At 38.5% G+C, this 20,966-nt stretch overlaps 1 protein-coding gene across 1 annotated transcript in view; it reads left to right on the forward strand.

Annotated features, from left to right (window-relative positions):
* Positions 1-3,775: 3,775 nt before the first annotated feature.
* TMEM30A (transmembrane protein 30A) overlaps positions 3,776-20,966 on the forward strand; it is a 36,882-nt gene continuing 19,691 nt past the window's right edge. Inside the window, exon 1 of the mRNA XM_032339253.1 lies at positions 3,776-4,188. Coding sequence (XP_032195144.1) covers positions 3,952-4,188 — 237 coding nt within the window. The 5' untranslated portion in view covers positions 3,776-3,951. The remainder of the gene's footprint in view (positions 4,189-20,966) is intronic.

Genomic DNA, 20,966 nt, shown 5'->3' on the forward strand with positions numbered 1-20,966 from the left:
CCTTATCTATAATTGACGGCACCATGGGCATAATCAATTGAGAGAGTGTCTACAGTGGGAATCACGAAGTCTGAAGTCTTATCAGAATTATATTTTTTCATTTAAAGAAAGTGTGGAATTATGAGAAAAGAAACCTTAATTTCCTCCCCAAAACCAGGTTCTTAGGCTGTCTACTCTTTCCTCTATGAGACTATCATTAAAATACCTTGTTTGACTTGTTATTTCTGACTATGATTATTATTCATGAACCTGCAAAAACTTTCATCACAATACCAATGACCTCAGGCTAATCAGATAATTTCTTAATTTGGGAACAAAAGGATTTTCTTAAATGCCTAACTGAAAAAGTTTAATACACAACAAAAAAACAGGAAGAGGTCAATTTTAAAAGCAGTAATTTTTCAAAGTCAGTTGGAACCAATCTCTGATGCAAATAAATATAACAAATTAAATTTATTACACAAATTCTCTATCATTCTTTCCCTAAAAATTTTCTCCATTAAACAAGTATATGATTTAGTCCCATCAAAGTTCTCTAAAGTAAGCTGCCATAATTAACTGAATAGAAATTTTTTTTCTTCAAAAATAAACAAGTAAAAATACTACCCAGTCACTGAAAACAATTCAAACCATTTCCAGTTCCTAAGAACTTTTTCTGAAATTCAAGCTGGCAAAAACTGTGGTACATTTTTTTAGGTCTCTTCAGCTTTCCTAAACATGTTATGCTACAGCTGTGAATGAAATGGCTTGAATATGGCTAGAAACTGGAGAGTTTAAGCAGCACCAAATACTCAAAGGTGTCTAACAAGCAAATCTGTGTGGCCCTTTGGCCAAACAGTAAAAAGACCAGTTTCAGTTTCCTCTTCTTAATTAAGTTACTCAATAGTTATGTAATATTTTTTCTTTAATGTTTCTAGTTACCTAGTTTGGTGGCTTGAACACACCAGTTGAGCTACAAAATAAAAAAAAATTATTATAAAACTACCCTGCCAAAAGCTATTTATATACATCTTTTCAGATCATGGGGCCTGCATTCTGCTTTATTATTTTGGATTTACTTTTATATATGGGCTCATGCATTCTTTGCACACTCTTACTGTGTTGACCTGGTAGTTGGCATTATTATCATTTAGCCGTGTAAATTCTCCTTTCCCCAGGAATCAGCAAGTGAACAATCATTTGAACAAGAGAAATATTATCTACATGTATCATCAAAACACACACACACACACACACACACACCCCAGTCACTACCAGGAACCACAGTGAAAAATGCATATATTGGTAATCCATTGTGAGACCACTCTCTTTTGTTATACCAGAAATGCTGAATAACATTTAAAGAATTTCTACCTCATCAGATTAAATGAAAACAAAAAGCAAAAAACTACCTGGTAAGGACAATCATAAAACAATGTATAAAAAGGAAAGCATAAAATTCTGAGTCCCCTGAGACAATGACGTGGATGTGAAAAAAACAGTTCGGTAAAGCAGCATATCCTGATGGTTCAGTACAGAGAGTAAAAGGAACCATAAGGATATCAAGAGATTGAAAAATCTCTTCATCTACTTGGCCCTCATCTGAAAATTTAAGTTTTAAGGAAGCATCTAAGGAAGCTTTCTGTTCTACAATTCTGTTTCAGTCAAAATGGAATTTCTAATAAGAAAAAAAGAGATAAGGAGTTAATCTTTCTTATGAACAAACAAAACTAAAGAAAAAGCAGATAAACATATTGCCATCACTCAGATCCCTAGAACAAAAAAAAAATCTGAGGGCAAAATAACTGACCATTTATACACAATACTGAGGTAGCAATTCTCTTAAGGAACTATGACATTTAGCAGATGTGATAATACAGCTAGAGATAGGGAGAAAAAAACTTGCCGTATGCTTTGTATTTTTGCATTATGTCCAGTATTGTTATATTTTGGGGAACCAACAGAACTTAGCGGAAGTATTCCATGCCTTCTCCATTAACTGTGATGGATGAATGTTTTCCATTTGAGCCCTAGGTTGAAAGTAAACTTGCATAGATCAAAACAAAAAATACTTTTGTTAACAGTGCTAAGAATTGGGAAGATAATGGTGTCATAGAAGAGCAAAAGCAAGCAAGCCAGTTCTCTGCCAGATAATAGTTGATTGGCTCACATCCTGGGACTTGCAGTCATTTTGAAAATATATTTAATTTTAAATCTGAAGCCTAAACAGTCTTCATTTTCCTTTCCTTCGTTTACCTTACAAAGGGCATAAATATATCCACATGGATGGGACTGGAAGAGATTATGCTAAGTGAAGTAAGTCAAGCAGAGACAGTCAATTATCATATGGTTTCACTTACTTGTGGAGCGTAAGTAATAACACGGAGGACGCTGGGAGATGGGAGAGAAGTAAGATGGGAGAAATCAGAAGAGGAGACAAACCATGACAGACTGTGGACTCTGAGAAACAAACTGAGGGTTTGGGAGGGGAGGAGGGTGGGGGTTGAGTGAGCCTGTATTACAGAGCACACCTATTGCATGGAGCACTGGGTGTGGGCATAAAAAATGAATTTTGGAACACTGAAAAGAAATAAAATAAAATAAACCGGAAAAAAAAAAAAAACCCAAAACCCAAAAGGCATAAATACAAAGTCTGAAAGAAAATGAAGTTTGGGTATGTTTTCTTATCATGTGATTTACTCTCTGGCCTGGATTTCAAAGATGCCAATATAATGTGAAATGTATATAGCTTAAAGAAAAATTACAAATATATGCTTATTGCAGAAAATTTGGAAAATAGGTAAAAGAGCAAAAAATATGTAGTGCAAAAAATAGATTACCACTACTTTTTGGGGGCTTTACACTCTGTATACCTATAGTACTTTGGCATCATTTAGCTACTTTTTATATATCAGGAGTATCTCCTTGGATCATCAAATACTTGGTAGTTTTAAACTGTCTACATAGCATCTCATTTTATAGTGATGCCATAATTCGTTGAGGTTTTTTGATTATCAGTAGTAAAGACCTATAGCTTATTACAACAGACTTCTAAAATCAATGTGCAAAAGAGAAACATGAGTACAGAAAATAAGCTAAAATGTAACGTTAAGTCTGTTAGTGGAGGGGAAAAGTGAGAACAAGTGGCAGGATAATGGGGTTAACCAACTGGCATGATTTATTCTTGACTTAGTACAAAAGGGTCACCTACCACGCATCTTGCTTAACGTTAACATTTGTGCCTTCAGTCGAGGTTTAAATATTTTAGAGAAAATCGCTTTTTTTTTTTTTAGAGAAAATTTCAGAGAAAACCAAGCAAACACTGCCATCCCACCAGGCTCAAGCTCTCTTGGCAGGGTCTTTTAAATGCGCCGATTCCCTTCAGAGAGGGTTTCGAGGCAAGACAAAAACCTGTCTGGCGCCCAAGTCAGCAGAAAGCCTTCTCTGTCAGCAGCTCCAGGGATGTTGAAGGTGACTGGGGCCGGGAGAGTCAGACCGGTGACCTAGCAGCGCCGTCGCCATGATAACCACAGCAGGAGGTAGGTGACCGGCAACAGAAGCTTGGGAGAGTGAAGCAAAGACACACCTATTGCGTAAGCGTCCAAACCCCCTCGCTCCCAGGGACGCGCAGGCGCAACGCTGCTCCACGCTCCGGGGGTTGAGGCCCTCACCTTGTCGTCACAGGGCAGATGGTCAGGGTGCGTCCGCCTTTTCCCTCCCCCCTCCATCCTCCTCCCTTTTTCCCCTCCCCTAGTCCTCAGTCTTCTCCCTCCTTCCTCTCTCCCTCCCTCTGGCGTCCCCAGCCGACACCCGCTTCCGGTCGGCGGCCGTCTGCGGAAGGGTGTCCCGCCTCTTCCGCCTTTACAGCGGAGGTGGCGGCGGCGGCGGCGCCTGCGCGTCTTCTGTCAGGGTCAGCAGGCGGGTCCCCTGGGTGGTCCACCTGCGCGTCGCGGAGCCGCGCCGTGGGGGTCGATGGCGATGAACTATAACGCGAAGGATGAAGTGGATGGTGGACCCCAGTGTCCTCCCGGGGGCACCGCTAAGAACCGGAGACCGGATAACACGGCCTTCAAACAGCAACGGTTGCCGGCTTGGCAGCCCATCCTCACGGCTGGCACGGTGCTCCCTACCTTCTTCATCATCGGCCTCATCTTCATCCCCATTGGCATCGGCATCTTCGTCACCTCCAACAACATCCGCGAGATCGAGGTGAGGGGTGGGAGCGGCCGTGGGAGTTGGCGCTGCCCGGGAACGGGGTCCTCCCGGTCTGCTCTACTCCAGCCTCAGCTCCCTTGCGGTTGACAGGCTGGCTCTGCCCTCCCCTGCGTCTTCTTCCTCTTCCTCTGTTTCTCCTGTTTCTTTCTGTGTGTTTCCGGAATTTTGCAGTTTTTCTCCCGAGTTTCCTCCTGCGATTTCCAGGGCTTCAGACGGGATGAATGTTTAATGCAGGGGGTGGGTCAGATGAAGAACGTCCCTTTAATGCGCGGTTCGTGTGGTTCTGTCGGGCTTTTTGCCTCCAGCAGAAGTTAAAACACAGTGGGGGAGAAAGAAGTTCTGTCTAGATGTAACTCCGGGGGAATTGACTTGGTCAGAGTGTCGTTACCCGTGTTGGGGATTACAGAGATTAACGCGTTGGCCATTGTTAAGGGAAAGGAGCCAGGGTCATAGAGGTATTGATGATTTTATGTCAAGAAGTTTCCCAGATCACATAATAGGACACATAACAGAAGTACGTACAGTACCTTTCATTTTGCGCTAGTAAATGCTTTTAGTTGTAAGGCATGATAGAGATAAAAGATAACCAGAATCTCCAATTCTAGTTTTTACTTTGAGGCTGCGTTTAATAATAATAGAATTTAAATTTTAAAAAGAGAGCCAAAGACTATACACAGAATTAGTTGTACACTATCTACTGAACACTTTACTGATATAAGACATGACAGACTTGGAGAAGCATCTTGACTTCAGAACAGCAATAATAGTATCTTCATCTATTTGTAGTGGTGGAGGTAGGTTGGTACTAGAATGTAAATACTTCATAGAGGTGTCCGGTACTAAAATCTGTACATCCCCATTTTTGGTATACCAGATGGTATTTTTATCTGTTTGGAAGGGCAGGAACTGGTATCAAGTTCTCTTGATTTCTTCTGTTCTATCAGGTTATGCCATTTTTCTAATTTTATTAAATACTTTAAATCTGTGTATGTGATTTAATGGGATTTTCAGAGTAATTTTATTTCAATTACGGAATAGGCGTGAAGATACCTACTTTACGCATAATCTGCGGTGTTAACTTGTAAAAGCAAAATCAATATATCCTTTAATTGTACAATGATCACTTTTAAGTTTATAGTGGTAAGAATATTATCAATAGCATAGTATTTAAATCTTTTGCTAAAAATTCATTTTTGGTTTAATACGTGAAGAAAGTGCCACAGTATGTTTACCCAGCATGTATACTTATTTGTTTTATCATTTTTCTTTCCCTAATAGTCCTGCAAATAGGGTGCTTGTTCACTCAACCACTCTAGGATCACACATGTCAGGATATGAGCAAGACAGTGTAACACAAGGACCTATGGGCTCTAGGTTGGTGTTAGGCAGAGCTGGTGTTAAATTCCAGCTCAGCCACTAACAAGCTCAGTTTATTGGGAAACTTTATCTCTCTAAGCCCAAGTTTTCTCACCTGTAAAATAGGTGAATAATGCCTATCTTATAAAATTTGGGAATCAGTAAGATAGGCATTATTCACCTATTTTACAGGTCAGGAGATGAGAAATGGAGTCAGAGAGGTTGGTATTTGTTACTAAGCTAACAGAGTATTGTAAAATGGAGGCAGAAACCTAGATGTCTTGATTCCCAGCCTTAATCTTTTACACTATGCTGGAATCATAACTGCGTTGTGCATAGTTAAGTAGAAGAAAATCATTTAACATTAGAAATTGGATCATTTTACTTAAACGTAAGATAGTAAGATGGAAATAGCAGTAATTTGGAATTTTATGCTATGGGAATTTAGTAAATTATCAGAACTCAATTTGTTAATATTTACTATACTATGAAGATAAATATTTACTTTAAAATGTTTGGGTTCTGGGGGCGCCTGAGTGGCTCAGTGGGTTAAGGCCTCTGCCTTTGGCTCAGGTCATGATCCCAGGGTCCTGGGATCGAGCCCCACATCGGGCTCTCTGCTCAGCGCGGAGCCTGCTTCCCTTCCTCTCTCTCTGCCTGCCTCTCTGACTACTTGTGATCTCTGTCTGTCAAATAAATAAATAAAATCAACAAAAAAAAAAAAAAAACCTTTAAAACTTTTGGGTTCTGCATTAAGTAAGGTTCTTTACACTAAGTGGTTGTTGAAATGGAAATGTTTTGGCTACTTCTCATGTATGTAATTCTGATATCAAAATGCCTGAGGAGTCTCCTGCACCTTGGTCTAATGGTTAAAAGGGAACTAAGAGTCAAGGCAGTATTGTTGAGGTCTCAGGTCTGTTACTCTAGTTTGTGATTCTTGGTATGTTTTTGAGACTTAGTTTCTTTTTCTTGAAGAATCAAAAAAATTCAGTCTAGATGATCTCTGATACGCTGTTCAGCTCTAAAAATTTATGACTTCCAGCTTTAATGAGGTTTTAAAAAATGCTGTGTATTCAGATTGGATCACCTTTAGAACCAGAGGAAATTAAAATTAGGAATTTTGTACCAACACTGACAATACACTTGTGTAAACAGAATTGCAATTTTTAAAAATTTGGCTGTTGACTATGCAGAAAATTGGTTCTGGATTAGGTGTGGAATACTGGAGAAACCTGGAGAACTTTCCCAAAATGCACATGCTTCTTTTTGCAAGCTCTCCACCCTCTGTTAGCTACTAGTTTAGGTTAAAATTTTTTGAGGGTTGGGGTGCCGTGGTGGACCAGGTCATGATACCAGGATCCTGGGATTGAGCCCCCTGTTGGGCTTTCTAAAGCTCAGTGGGGAGTCTGATTCTCCCTCTCCCTTTGACCCTGCCCCCTGCTTGAGCTCTCTTGCTGGCATGCTCTCGCTCTCAAATGAATAAGTAAAAAATCTAAAAATGTATATATATGTTGAGGTTTATTAAAAGTAAGTGGGTAATAACAAGTTCTTTCCAAGTTCTACACTGTAAGTTTCTCACACTTGGCTTATTTTCTCAATTTTGAAAATTTTAGGAACTTTGATTGCTGTATTACATCAAATTATTAGGCAAGAGGAGACTTGTCAAATAAGAATACTTTTGTAATATAGCTTAGAGTGAGTGCTAAGATCAGAAGTCCAGATATTTTAGGCACAAAAATCAGTAGGTCTATACCCTTCTTCCAGAAGGGTATTATTTTTAAAAATTAATCTTTAAAGCACATTGGACTCTGCTGAAAAAGTTATAAAAAAGATATTTTTAATTATAATTCTTATATTTGGCAGTATTATCTCTCCAGCCCCATCCTGTTAGGTCTGTGTATCTTGTTTAGTAGGTTTTTAGTTTTTCCACCATCTAATTCAGTGAAGTTATTAGAAAACTAAAATTGTTAATTTTATCATTCATACGAAAATATTTTAAATATTTAATATGTCACTTGACATTAAAGTTTAATATCTTCATTTATTATTAGCAGCAAGGAATTTCCTTTAATTTGGAAGTTGTAGGAGTCAGGCACATCCTTTTATGACAAAAATAATGATTTTCCAGTCTAGGGCCTTTGTTGGTGAGACTGAGCTATTACCCGAATACAGCTAACTTCAAAAAGCTAATGAGATATTCTTAACTTTTACAGAAGCATTTATCAGTGTGAATGCTTAGAATCGGATGACTACATTTTTCAAAGTAATATCCAGAGTAAATTTAAAAACTAAATATTTACCTTAAATTAATATTGCCAAAAGTGTTCAGCAAACTTTTTCATTAAATTTTAATGGAATAGGACTTTCCTTTCCACCCACAACATGTTTGATAAAGAAATCCCAACTCTCCTCTGCTTTTATCTTACTATGTCATTTACTGCCCTCAATTATTTAATCCTGGTTACTTTCTGTTTTCCTCATTTCCTAGTTATATTCCTATATAACTTAGAATCTTACGTAATAAGATTTTTAAGAGGATTAGATTTCTCTTCTGCATTTAGCATTATTCTTTGTTTATACTTAGCCTACAGCTAAGAGTCAAGGAAGAATAAATTTTGGGGTAGAAATAATGGTTAAAGATAAGGCATTGTATGTTAAGAAATTTAAAATTTTCCTATTCACATGAATTGCAGTGGCTTAGACGCTGACTCTTAGAAACTAAGAGGTTTGTGTTGTGTTTTAATTTGTTTCTCAAGCAACTTTGGTACTTAGAGCAAGGCATGACGAAGTAAATATGGCTGGTCCAGACCGTTTTGCAAAGCTCAGGAACTGAGACTGCTTCTATAGGTGAACAATTTGCAGTTGATTTGATGATAGAAAACACTGACTTTGGACCCCAGTTATGTGAAATGTTATCCCCGCAAAATAATTTCATTCTTATTAGTAGACGTGTGTTACCAAAAGATTGTATGCTAATGCTAATATATTTTGAATTTCATCAATACAAATTTGTGCAAAGTTGTTTTCTCTTTTTATATAAAGAACCTACATAATATTGTTGGGTCCGTAATTAAAGGAGCAAGACTGATACAAAGCGAAGGTCAAGCAAAGCTTTATTTCGCACCAAGCATCGAAAATCAAACGGACCCGCTGGGGCTGTCTCTTACAAAGAGGTGACCCTTCCCTGCCTTACAGACCAACATTTATAGAGCAAAGGCCATGTGGTTGAGCCTGGCCACACGCAGGTGGCCAGTGAGATTGCAACACACAGAGAAAGCTGCATGGTCGTGCTAGGTCACACACGGGTGGCCAGTTGAATTACAATTCACCCCATAGCCTATCACCTTGGTCAGAATTGTCGCCCAAAGGCACCCAAAAGCCGGGGCCCACACTCCTTGGTAGCTAAGGAGACAGTATGCATGCTCCACTGATTGGATGCCACCACCTGGCCCGACTCATCCTGCATCCAGGCTCTGTTATCTCTACCTGACCTGACCCACACTTGTATTTGGGCTCTGTTATCTGGAGCTGGTCGACCATATTTTACTGGTTTTCTGGACTTGCTTTTAAGTAGGTTCTGGGGTGCGGGGGGGTGCGGGGGCAGGGTCAGTTTAAGTTTGCATAAACAGCAAAATCACCGTTTAACCCAATAGAATCGCTCTGGCTAAATAGGCCCTTACAATATCCTCGACTTTGCTTCTTGGTTTGCAAAGCCTAGAGTGTTTACTTTCTGGCCCTTTACAGAAAAGAATTTCCTGCCCTTGAGTTAGAGTTTTAAAGAAACATACTGGCAAATTTAGCATTTGTTACAAAAATAGCAATTTTTAACTTAAACTTTATAATTCTCAATAATCTTTCAAGGTAGGTGTAATGATCTCTCATAATTGCTTGTGTTCAGCCTTCTTTGTACACATTTCATAGATAAAAAAGGCCTTAGCTAAACATATTAATCTTGGTTCAGGTGATACCATTCTTCATTTCTTTACACAGTCAGATAAAGTTCAAGAAACCTTTAAAAAATTGCTTTTGAGATTTTTACTTTGGAGAAAGGATTCCAGATAAATTCTTTAGTGTGGAAGTATTAGTTCAAAGGGGTACTTAAAAAGCCATTTTATTTATTTATTTGTTTGTTTGTTTAAGAGAGAGAGAGAGAGGGAATAATTTTTTTTTAAGTTTTTTTTTTTTTTTTAATTTATTTGACAGACAGAGATCACAAGTAGGCAGAGAGGCAGGCAGAGAGAGAGAGAGGAGGAAGTAGGCTTCCGACTGAGCAAAGAGCCCGATGTGGGGCTTGATCCCAGGACTCTGGGATCGTGACCTGAGCCAAAGGCAGAGGCTTTAACCCACTGAGCCACCCAGGCGCCCCTAAAATGCCATTTTTAGAGCTTAATCTAATTAATACTTACTGTGATTTACCTTATTACTCAGCATTTTGTTGGGTGACCTGTTTAGGTCTTATATTGATTTCCTTTAAGGCGGTTTACATTCAAAAATGGAAATTTTCCAGTCCTTCTTATACAGTGTGAAAACTGCATGTCCTTCAAATTCCTCCTTTCCCAGCTCATTAAATTCAGTTTGGTTCTGAGGAATAGGATATATTTTTAGAGTTACTAAGGAGAAAGGACAGTTTTATTTAGAGGAACAATTATAGTGGTAGCAAAACAAAGTTGAGAAACATTATGATAACCTTTAAACTAATCTAGTCATCTACATCTGTTCTGTTTTAGCTCTGGTTCTTTGTGTTTTGTATTTAAGCTAATGGGCATGTGTACAGTTTACCACTGTATTCTGTATTATGCTTTGTATGCTTTTGACATTTAATAAGCAGTACTTTTTAAAATTGAGTGAACTCTAGTTCCTCTTCCCCCTGGTAACTTCTTTCTTTCTAGGATAAGTTATGGACTGTTGTCTTCAGTATGAACTTTTCCCCCCTACCTTTACTGAGATATATAATTAACAAATAAAAATTGTATATTTTAAGGTCTTCAGTGTATGATGGTTTGATATATGTATGTATGCATTGTGAAATGATCACCATAATCAAGGTGTTTAACACATCCATCACCTACCACAGTTAACTTTTTTAAAAAGATTTATTTGGTGTAAACACTTCAGTGAGAATACTTAAGGTCCACTCTTAACAAAAAGATAGAGATAACAAGTGCTGGTGAAGGTGTAGACAAAAGGGAACCCCAGTGGAATGTAAATTGGTACAACCATTATGGAAGAGCATCAGAAAATTTACAAAGGAACTACCATATGCTCCCACAGTCCCACTACTGGGCATATATCCAAAGGAAATGAAGTTAGTATCCGAAAGGGTTATCTGCACTCCCATGTTCACAAATCTTGTGTTTATATCCAGAAGATTTTATTACAATCTGGACATTAGGTCAGGCTACCCTTGAATTTTATTTTTTATTTATTTTTTTTTTTTAAAGATTTTATCTATCCATTCGACAGAGAGAGATCACAAGTAGGCAGAGAGGCAGGCAGAGAGAGAGGAGGAAGCAGGCTCCCTGCTGAGCAGAGAGCCCGATGCGGGACTCGATCCCAGGACCCTGAGATCATGACCTGAGCCGAAGGCAGCGGCTTAACCCACTGAGCCACCCAGGCGCCCTACCCTTGAATTTTAGCTGATAAAGGATTTAGTGGGTTTTGGTGGTAAAAACTCATAGACTGAGTTAAAATTATCAAGAGTTTTAATTGATATTTTGCACACTCTGTATGCAAAGTGCTGCTGTGGACATAGTGAACATTAGAAAAATGGGAACAGAGCCTCTTTAAATTTTTTTTTTTCCTTCAGCAGAGAGTAGTCTTTCTTAAGGATCCTAGAATCTTTAGGGGGATATGAGATTATACATCTAAAAGGAAAACAAAGCCTTGCTAGGTGAGTGGCACAAGCAGAACATGCCTTAATAGTTCAAAGGAAGATAAGATTACATCTGTCTTTAATAACCACGGGAGGCTTTGTGGTGGAAGTGGGCTTTGAACTGGAACTGGAAGGATAACACTTCTAAATGGGAAGTTGGATGCATTCCAAGGAAGGAGATTAATATGAGGAAAGGTGTAGTGACAAAATCAAAAGGTGTATAGAGAATATAGGAGTAAGGGCAAATAAGCCAGTGCCAGATTGTGGATAGACTTTGAGTATTTGATAATGAGTATGTAAACTAGGGAAGTGACATGATTGATACAGTGTGTATCTGTTAGGATTGGGTTCAACCATGAGGAATTAAGATTTTCCTTCTCATGTAAAAATCCCTTAGAAACACAGTCTCTGGCTAGGGTGGAGGTACTGTTTTACTAGGTCTAGTTTACTGCTCTGTCATTGGTAGGGATTGAAACTGACGCTAACAGTCCAGAATGAAGGATAGAGCTCTGTTGTCACATCCTTTTCCAGGCCGCAGTGTGAAAGAAGAGATAAAGAACAAAGGGGTAGGCCTTTTAAAGATGGTTTGAGGAAGCTGCCTCATACTACCTCCACTTAGTAACAAGGACACACTAGCTGTAAGGGCAGCTAGAGGCTAGAAATGTGGCCTTTATTTTGATAACAAGATTCTCAGCTGGTAATTGAGGTTTGTTTGTGTTTTTATTAAGGTTTTTATTTTAATTTCAGTGTAGTTAACATACAGTGTTATATTAGTTTCAGGTGTACAGTACAGTGATTCAGCATTCTATACATTACTCAGTGCTCATAGTGATAAGTGTACTCTTTAATCCCCATCCCCTATTGCCCCCATCCCCCTGCCTACCCCCACCTCTGGTAATCGTCAGTTTGTTCTCTAAATTAGTAATTGAGTTTTAAGCCGTGGAAGAAAGGTAGCACAGAAATTGAGGTTGGAGGATGTTAGGAGTCTCCGCAAAATAAAGCTATATATAGAAAGATTTGTGTGTGGTAATATATTGACAGGATGGGAGCTAAGTCATCTAGATATAAGGCTAAGAGTTTAGACATGGAAAAATAGATTGCATTTTTATATTGATTATAGTATTGAGTTGAACTTGATTTCACAGTAAAAGGCAGTATGTTTTTTATATGTGAAAAGCAAATCCAATTCTATTACTTTGCTGATAAGTTTTTTAAAAAAATAAGTTGATAGGAATTTTGAATATCATCACCTTCCTCTTATTTTCTTCAGTCTCTTTTCTTTCTCTGTTCAGCATATAAGTGTTCCAATTTTACCTCTTAAAAAAATGAAAAGTCCTATCTTAATTCTGTTTAGTAATAAAAATATTAACAATTTGCCTTTGAGATTTTACTGTGCTAAGAATTTTATATACATATGTCATTTGATTCATTTGATATAATGACACAATGGTAATGTTGTTTTTATACCTTTTGTTTTGTTTTGTTTTGGGAGGGGCATTAAATCTGAGATTAAGTCGTTTCTTAGTCACATAGCTAGAATTCACATCCTAGCACTCTTACCTCTTGTTTTGATTCTTGTAGGTGCTGGTCCGTATTCTCTTTTTCCAGTCTGTGTGAAAAGAAGGGCCATACTTGTTGATAATGTACATTCTTACCTTTCATTGACTTGCTCTTTAATTCACTATATCTGAAGTATGTTGGATAGTGAAAAGTGCCATGAAGAAAAATGAAGGGAAGGGAATATGAATGGTTGACAGTTTTAAATAAAATAGGAAGGCTTCAGTAAAGTGGTACTTGAATAAAGATCTAAAAGAAGTCAGGGAATGAGCCATATTGGTAACTGAGGGAAGAATGTACCAGGCAGAAGAAAGAATAAGAGCAAAAGTCCTGAAGAGTGTATTTATTAGGATGTTTGAGGAACAGCAAAGAGGCTGGTGTGGCTGGAATAGAGTGAGAAGTGGAGAAGAATAGAAGAAATGAGGTTAGAGTGGTAAAGTATCGGGCTGCACAGCACATGGGCCACTGTAAGGATTTTGGAAGCCACTGAAAATGTTCACACACATAGGTGACATGATTTTACTTGGAGTTAAAAGAGTCACTCTGGGGCGCCTGGGTGGCTCAGTGGGTTAAGCCACTGCCTTCAGCTCAGGTCATGATCTCAGGGTCCTGGGATCGAGTCCCGCATCAGGCTCTCTGCTCGGCAGGGAGCCTGCTTCCCTCTCTCTCTCTCTGCCTGCCTCACCGTCTACTTGTGATTTCTCTCTGTCAAATAAATAAATAAAATCTTAAAAAAAAAAAAAAAAGTCACTCTGGCCACGATAAGGAGAATATTACCTGGAGGATAAAAGTAGAAGCAAGTATGGGGAAGCAAGAATGCCCTGTCTTCTTCAAAGTGTCTCTAGCTAGCTGGGCTAAGAATTAAATCGACATGAGATGGATTAATAGGAGAAAATCAAATTTAATAGTGTACATATGGGGAGTCCACACAGACATGGAAATTCCAAAACCAGGCAAAATTAGGTTTATATGTCATAATGAACTAAGGAGAATGGTAGGGGTCTGTTACTTCAAAGGGAAGGAATGTAGTTCATAGGAAGATCTGTAATTGCTTGGTAAACAAACGTTTGCTGGGCCACTCAAAAACCATGGGACATAGAAGACTGATCAAACAGGCCTGGCTCGCCAGATTCTTCCCTGTTGACCCTATGTAGTTCATTGTATAATATAGTTATCTTAGGTGATAGCTCTCTTCCTGGAGCAGGTCCTCTAAATTATTTTTAGGCAGTTGTAGGGGGAGGTAAAACCTTTTTCTGAATCTGCTGAATTTTGTTGGCTTTTTAACTTAAATGACCCTTATTACCACTGGCCCATCTTGGAGCAGCTTGCCCTTCCTTGGTCCTACACAGGGAAACCAGATAAAGGTCTGCTGCCATAATTCAAGCAGGAGATTAGGGGGCCACAGTAGAATGGTTGCAGTAAAAAGCATTTAGATTCAGAATATGTTATGACATGGATATCATGTATAAAATTTATTTTGTTTAGTTACTGTATATTGAGTTGTTAAAACATAGGCAAATGTTGGATTAATGAATTTTTTTTAATAAAAAATATATTACGAACATAGAGCTAATGGAATTTTCTCAGGTAGTAAACATGCTGGGGGGTGAGAGAAATTGTAGAATAAAAGATAAGATATTTTGACCTACATTGGAAGGATGGAGTTATAGTTTATTGAGATGGGGGAAGGCTGGAGAAGTGTTTTAGTATAGTTTTAGGGGCTTTTGGAGGGTGACTCATTAGAATGAGATGACTTTTAGACATTCAAATTGGAAATAATGAGTAGGCAATTGAATATATGAGTCTGGGGGAGGGTAGAGACTTGGGTTGTAAATTTTGAGGGTTAATCAGCATAGATGATTTATAAAGACATAAAGTGGAATGAAGTCAAGAGAGTGGTTACAGGTCAGAGAAAAGTGAGAGCATCTAGACAGCCCAGTCACTCCAGTGTTTGTGGAGACTGGGGAGAGGAGGAGGAACAGCAAAGGAGATTAGAAAGGAGCAGCCAGTGAGGTAGGAGAAAAACAAGGTAAACTTGGTGTCCTGGAAACCAGTTTTAGGAAAAAGCCTGTGAACAATTATGCCCAGTGTTCCTGCTTATTAGAGTTCACATAAAGGGAGGACTGAGAGCTGACCTTGGAATTACATGATGCATTTCATAATAGAAGAAGCAGTGATGAACCTGTCCTACAGTGAGTACCGTCACCATCCACATGTGCTGGTTTTTTTTTTTTTTTAAGATTTTATTTATTTATTTGACAGAGATTATAAGTAGGCAGAGAGGCAAGCAGAGAGAGAGGAAGGGAAGCAGGCTCTCTGCTGAGCAAAGAACCCAGAACCCTGAGATCATGACCTGAGCCCAAGGCAGAGGCTTTAACCCACTGAGCCACCCAGGCACCCCACATCCACATGGTTTTTCACATCAGAAATCCTGGAATTCAAACTAAACTTGATTATCATTATCCTATCTCTAGGCACTAAGTTCTGTGATTTTCTTGCTTAAAATTTCTCACTTAAAATTTTTCCTGTGGCTTCTACTATTCAGGCTTATGTTCAAACCCCTTAACGTGGAATGTGTTTTTCTTCAAGGTAGGCTACTTTTCTGCTTCTTTAGCCTTACCTCCTACCACTCCCTTACTGTTTGCTCTAGCCATCGCAAACTACTATAGTTTCTGGAATGTGGCATGCTGCCAGATCTACCTAAATTGTCCGTCCTTTTCTTATTCTTCCATTTGTTTCAAATTTCATTCCTGTCAACACTATGGAAAATGTTCCCTGATTCCTCCCTTTCCCCACCTGATATAAGTGCTTCTCTGGTCCCATAAGTACTAGCTTATGGCTTTTTATAACATTATCAAATTATATCTGGTAATTATTAACATGATTTTACTTTCACTAGCCTGTAAATTCTTTTGTAGTATGCACAATGTGTTTTTCCATTATGTATTCCTATCCTATAGCACAATATTTGGCATTTAATAGGGGATAAGATGTTTTAATGAACAAATTAACTAAATTGAATGAGTACAATCAAGAAATTTTAAAACAGTTTACTGAGAGTTTATTGATCATCAGAATGGTATTGTTTGTCTCAAGGAGTTATTGAAATTAGCCAAGGAAAGTGTTACAGAGTACAAGATGAAACTTGTATTAATATGATAGCCACCCATGTCTATAGGTAAAACAGATTTGCCAGTTGAACAGTCATCTAGAGAATGTTGAAAATTCAGCAAACAGGTTGATTGGCAAATGTTGCAGCAAAGGAGGGGGGAGTACATGATTTTAAAAATGGCATGAAATACATCCCCTGCTCCTATACACAAACACAGGCTTTTTTTGAGGTTTATTATTTATTTTATTTTTAAAAAAGATTTTATTTATTTGACAGAGAGAGACACAGCGAGAGAGGGAGCACAAGCAGGGGGAGTGGGAGTGGGAGAGGAAGAAGCAGGCTTCCTGCTGAGCAGGGAGCCCAACATGGGGCTTGATCCTAGGATTCTGGGATCATGACCTGAGCCGAAGGCAGACACTTAACAAATGAGCCACCCAGGTGCCCCTTTTTGAGGTTTATTTTAAAAAGAAGTAGGGGCGCCTGGGTGTCTCAGTGGGTTAAAGTCTCTGCCTTTGGCTTAGGTCATGGTCTTAGGGTCCTGGAATTGAACCCCCCCCCCCCATCTGACTCTGCTCAGCGGGGAGCCTGCTTCCACCTCTCTCTCTCTGCCTGCCTCCCTGCCTACTTGTGATCTCTGCCTGTCAAATAAATAAATAAATAAAATCTTTAAAAAGAAAAAAAGACGTGCTGTTGTATACATATTAGTTCTGAAAAATTGGAAGCCATAGACCGGCCAACCATCAAATCCATGGATTTGTAGTTTAATTTCTAAAATTAAATGAAACTTATTTAAGAATGATTATAAGATTATAGCATCTAATAGCATTGTTCATCAATATACTAAGCTGGCTATTGTTCTAAGTTCTCAGATCTCAGATTATATATGATTATGTTTAGTTTTGAAAAAGTTTTTTTAACTTATTTTTTAAAAATATATAATGTACTTTTCCTCCTCCTTTTAAAAATATTAGAATGAGGTCTCAAAGTTTGATCTGTAGTGCAAGCAATGAGAGTCAAATTCAGGGATACTAATTATATTGCTAAGGAAGAATTAGCAGAACTCGGAGGCCGATGCCAAAGTTGATGTTGAGATTTTGAACTTGGATGCTGTGATACTGTAGCCAGGACACAGAGGTGCAAGAGCACCTGGCTCCCGGGGGTCCCAAATATATCAGATTAGGCCAGTTGCCACTGACAAAATCCAAAGACAGAAAGAGGAGTAGTGGTGAAACAAGAAGAGAATTTATTTTAGTGTGGCCAACACGGGAAGGTAGAGGACTAGTTTCCCAAAGGTTGTCTCCAAAGTGTTGAAAATACTTCTAGGTTTATATAAGGAAAATGTGGGACAAAGTTCACTGGGTACACACAGGTGGGCAGTAAAGGTCAGGTGAGTCATTGTCTTGGGGGTCAGCCATGCTCATTTTGCTGGCTCAGGGTAGTCCTTAATGCTGAGGGGGTAATTTTGGTCCCCAGTCATGGGGATACTTTGCCTGTAGGATCTTTTGCTTGAGTTAATCAATAAGCTGGAAAGAATCAGTTAGAAAATACAGACTGAAGTCAAAATGGAGGTAGTTGAAATAAGTCCTCTTTTAGTACCGTTTAAGGTATCAAAAGACAACCACTGACTGGGTGTGAGATCAGGGATTCAATGACCTATCATTACTGATTTTTTTTTAAAGTCAAGTTTTTAGTGAAGCACAACCAAAAAGGATTAAAAAATCACATACATATAGCTTAATTTTGAAAAGATCACCATAGATTTGAAATAGAGATGGTAAGAGTTCAATTAGGAGGTAAGAAACTCAACCAAGTGAATACGTCTAGGAATAAAAAATTGGACTAGGTGGTGGAGATAAGACCAGTCACAATTTAGAGAGGGCGGTATAATGGATGCCACGTGGTATAAGACAGCATTGCCAGGAAGGAGCACTGGAGACAAAGGTAAAAGCCACTAATATTTGAACATCTGTTGGACTATACAAAAACAATATTTTGTATAGTAATGACCATGTATTCCTCCAAATAGAAAGCTCTGCTTTACTCATTGATTTATCTGTTCCTTTGACCTACCCTGTTATATAGTTTGGATCATAATTAGCAAAGCCCTTTTCATCATTTCTATCCTAGGCAGTTTTTATAACTTGATAACCTTAGTAAGACTTTTAAGGAATTTTATGTTAGAGTTTGTTTTTTTGTGTGTAGAAATGGGTTAAATGTCATATATAAAACTTTGTGTGAAAATTTATATTATAAAATTACATTTCAAATACTAAAAATTAAGATAGTCCTGGGATGATAGTCAGGGAGGAAGAATATCTGGTACCCTTTAAGATCTTTCTAGGTGGACTAAGAATCAAATTGACATGAGACAGATTAACAGGAGAAAATCAAATTTGGTAATCCATGTACAGAAAACCCACACAGACCTGGAAATCCCAGGCAGTCAGGCAACGTTGCGCTTATATATGAGCTGAGGAGAGGAGTAGGGGTCTGAGGATACAAGAGAAAAATACCATTAGCAGGAAGGTAAAAGGAGGTATTTATAATTTTTTTTTTTTAATTTGACAGACAGAGATCACAAGCAGGCAGAGAGGCAGGCAGAGAGAGAGGAGGAAGCAGGCTCCCCGCTGAGCAGAGAGCCAGGACCCTGGGATCATGACCTGAGCTGAAGGCAGAGGCTTTAACCCACTGAGCCACCCAGGTGCCCCAAAAGGAGGTATTTAGAAAGCAAAGGTTGCGTTGTTATGTAGATAAGTTTCTTTGGTAAAGAGGAATCTCTGAATAGCTTTCTTCCTGGTAAAAGCAGGCAATTGAGGGGAAAGTGAAGAGCTTTTCCTCAGTCTGCTGGGTTTTAATTACTTTTAGCTCAAAATAACGTTAATGCCTAAGTGGCCCATCTTGGAGCTGCCTGCCTTTGACCTCAGCAATACCTACTAATCACAACAAAATTTTAAAAGACTTTACTTATTTGACACAGAGAGGAGAGATCACAAGTAGGCAGAGATGCAGGCAGAGGGAGGGAGAAGCAGGCTACCAGCTGAGCAGGGAGCCCGTCGAGGTGCTGGATCTCAGGGCCCTGGGATCATGACCAGAGCTGAAGGCAGACGCTTAACAGACTGAGCCACCCCAACAAAGTCGTTTTCAATCTGTCTTTAAGTTGAAAAATATGAAGACTTTGTACTGTTTAAAACATCAGAATACTCACAATTGACACCAATTTTTTTCTTTATTTAAAAGATTTTATTTTATTTGAGAGAGCAAGCAAGGGAGGAGCAGAGAGAAAGGGTGGGCTCCTAGCCAATATGACTGGTGTCCTTATAAGAAGAGATAGACAACAGATGCAGAGGGAAGGTGATGTGAAGACAGACACATAGGGAGAAGCAGGCAGTAATAGAGGCAGAGGTGGAGTGATGCAGCTGCAAGCCAGAGAACACCAAGAATTGGTAGCCACTACCAGAAGCTACAAGGAGGCAAGGAAGGAGTCTCCCCAGAGTCCCAGAGGGAGTAAAGCCCTGCTGACACCTAAAATTCAGACTTCTAGCTTCCAGAATTATGAGAGAATAAGTTACACTTTGTTGAAAGACACCCAGTTTGTGGCAGTTAGTTACAGCAGCCCCAGTCACATACCATAGTCACATACCAACCTTTTCGGTTTGGTGCGGTTACTTAACCTTGGAATTTCGATTTCCTCTCTGTAAAAGGTTAAGAGCAGTTCTGGCATGAAGAAAACAGTTGGGAAATAAGAGCTAGTTTTGCTATTGCTGTCCTTTCTTTAAAGATAATTTACATTATTACCTAATTCATAAATTTATCATCTCAAGTATGAGATTGAAACTGATTGAATTAGAAGTAAAATCCTTGGGGTGCTTGGATGGCTCAGTTGATTGAGCTGTTGACTTTGGCTCAGGTTATGATCTCAGGGTCCTGGGATGAGCCCTTTGTAGTTTTTTTAGGTTCTTGCTCAGTTGGGGAATCCACTTGTCCCTCTCCTTTTGCGCCTACCCCTATTTGTGCTTTCTCTATCCAGTAATTTAAAAAATCTTATTTTTTTAAAAGAGTAAAATCCTTGTTTATTATTCCCACTCAGATTCCCTAATTTATAGAAACATACAGCAGCTTTCATATGACCCATAGAATTTGATTTGGATAAAACAGATTACATTTGTTCTGTAGCTATAAGTTTAGAATTAAGCTTTTGATTTTTTAAAAAATAATCTTCAAAAAAGATTAAAATAGTGACTGAATCTAAAAAAAGTTCAGTTGCTTTTAAGAGGCTATGAATAATTTAAATATGGCTGTTTATTTCTTCCTTTCACTCTGTTTATCTGACGAGCATTTTTGAGAGGAATTTTTCTACAGTGATGTATTACCTGTTAATAAAAAAATTAATGTTTTAAAAACTTTAAATTATATTATCGGTCCTCTAGGATACCCTGCTGCCTTATTTGTTGTACCTCTGTTACTTCTCTCACTCACAATCAGTACCTACCTTCTTTCCTACTACTGTGAAAAGAACATAGATTTTGGAGCAAAGCAAAGCTGGGTTCAAATTCTTGCTCATAATTACTAACAGGGTAATTTTGAGAAAATTACTAAACTTCCCTAAATAGGAGTCTTCTAGGTCAAAATAAGGAAAACAAAAACAAACTTTGCAGGACTATTGTACTTTTTAATGAGATGATGTATATTAAGTGCTTATTATGTCTGGCACTTAGTGTATTTTAATAAACAGTAATTAGTAAAACACAGAGTATCCTTATGGCTCCAGTTTACCTTCCTTAACCTGAAAAACTGTCCATAAATCCGAAGTGTTTATGTTCATTGTCCTGAGATATACCTGTGCCCTCTACCTTCTTGTTTCTCTAATGTCCCCTC

Source organism: Mustela erminea, chromosome 4, assembly GCF_009829155.1.
Source record: "Mustela erminea isolate mMusErm1 chromosome 4, mMusErm1.Pri, whole genome shotgun sequence".
Classification (NCBI taxonomy): domain Eukaryota; kingdom Metazoa; phylum Chordata; class Mammalia; order Carnivora; family Mustelidae; genus Mustela; species Mustela erminea.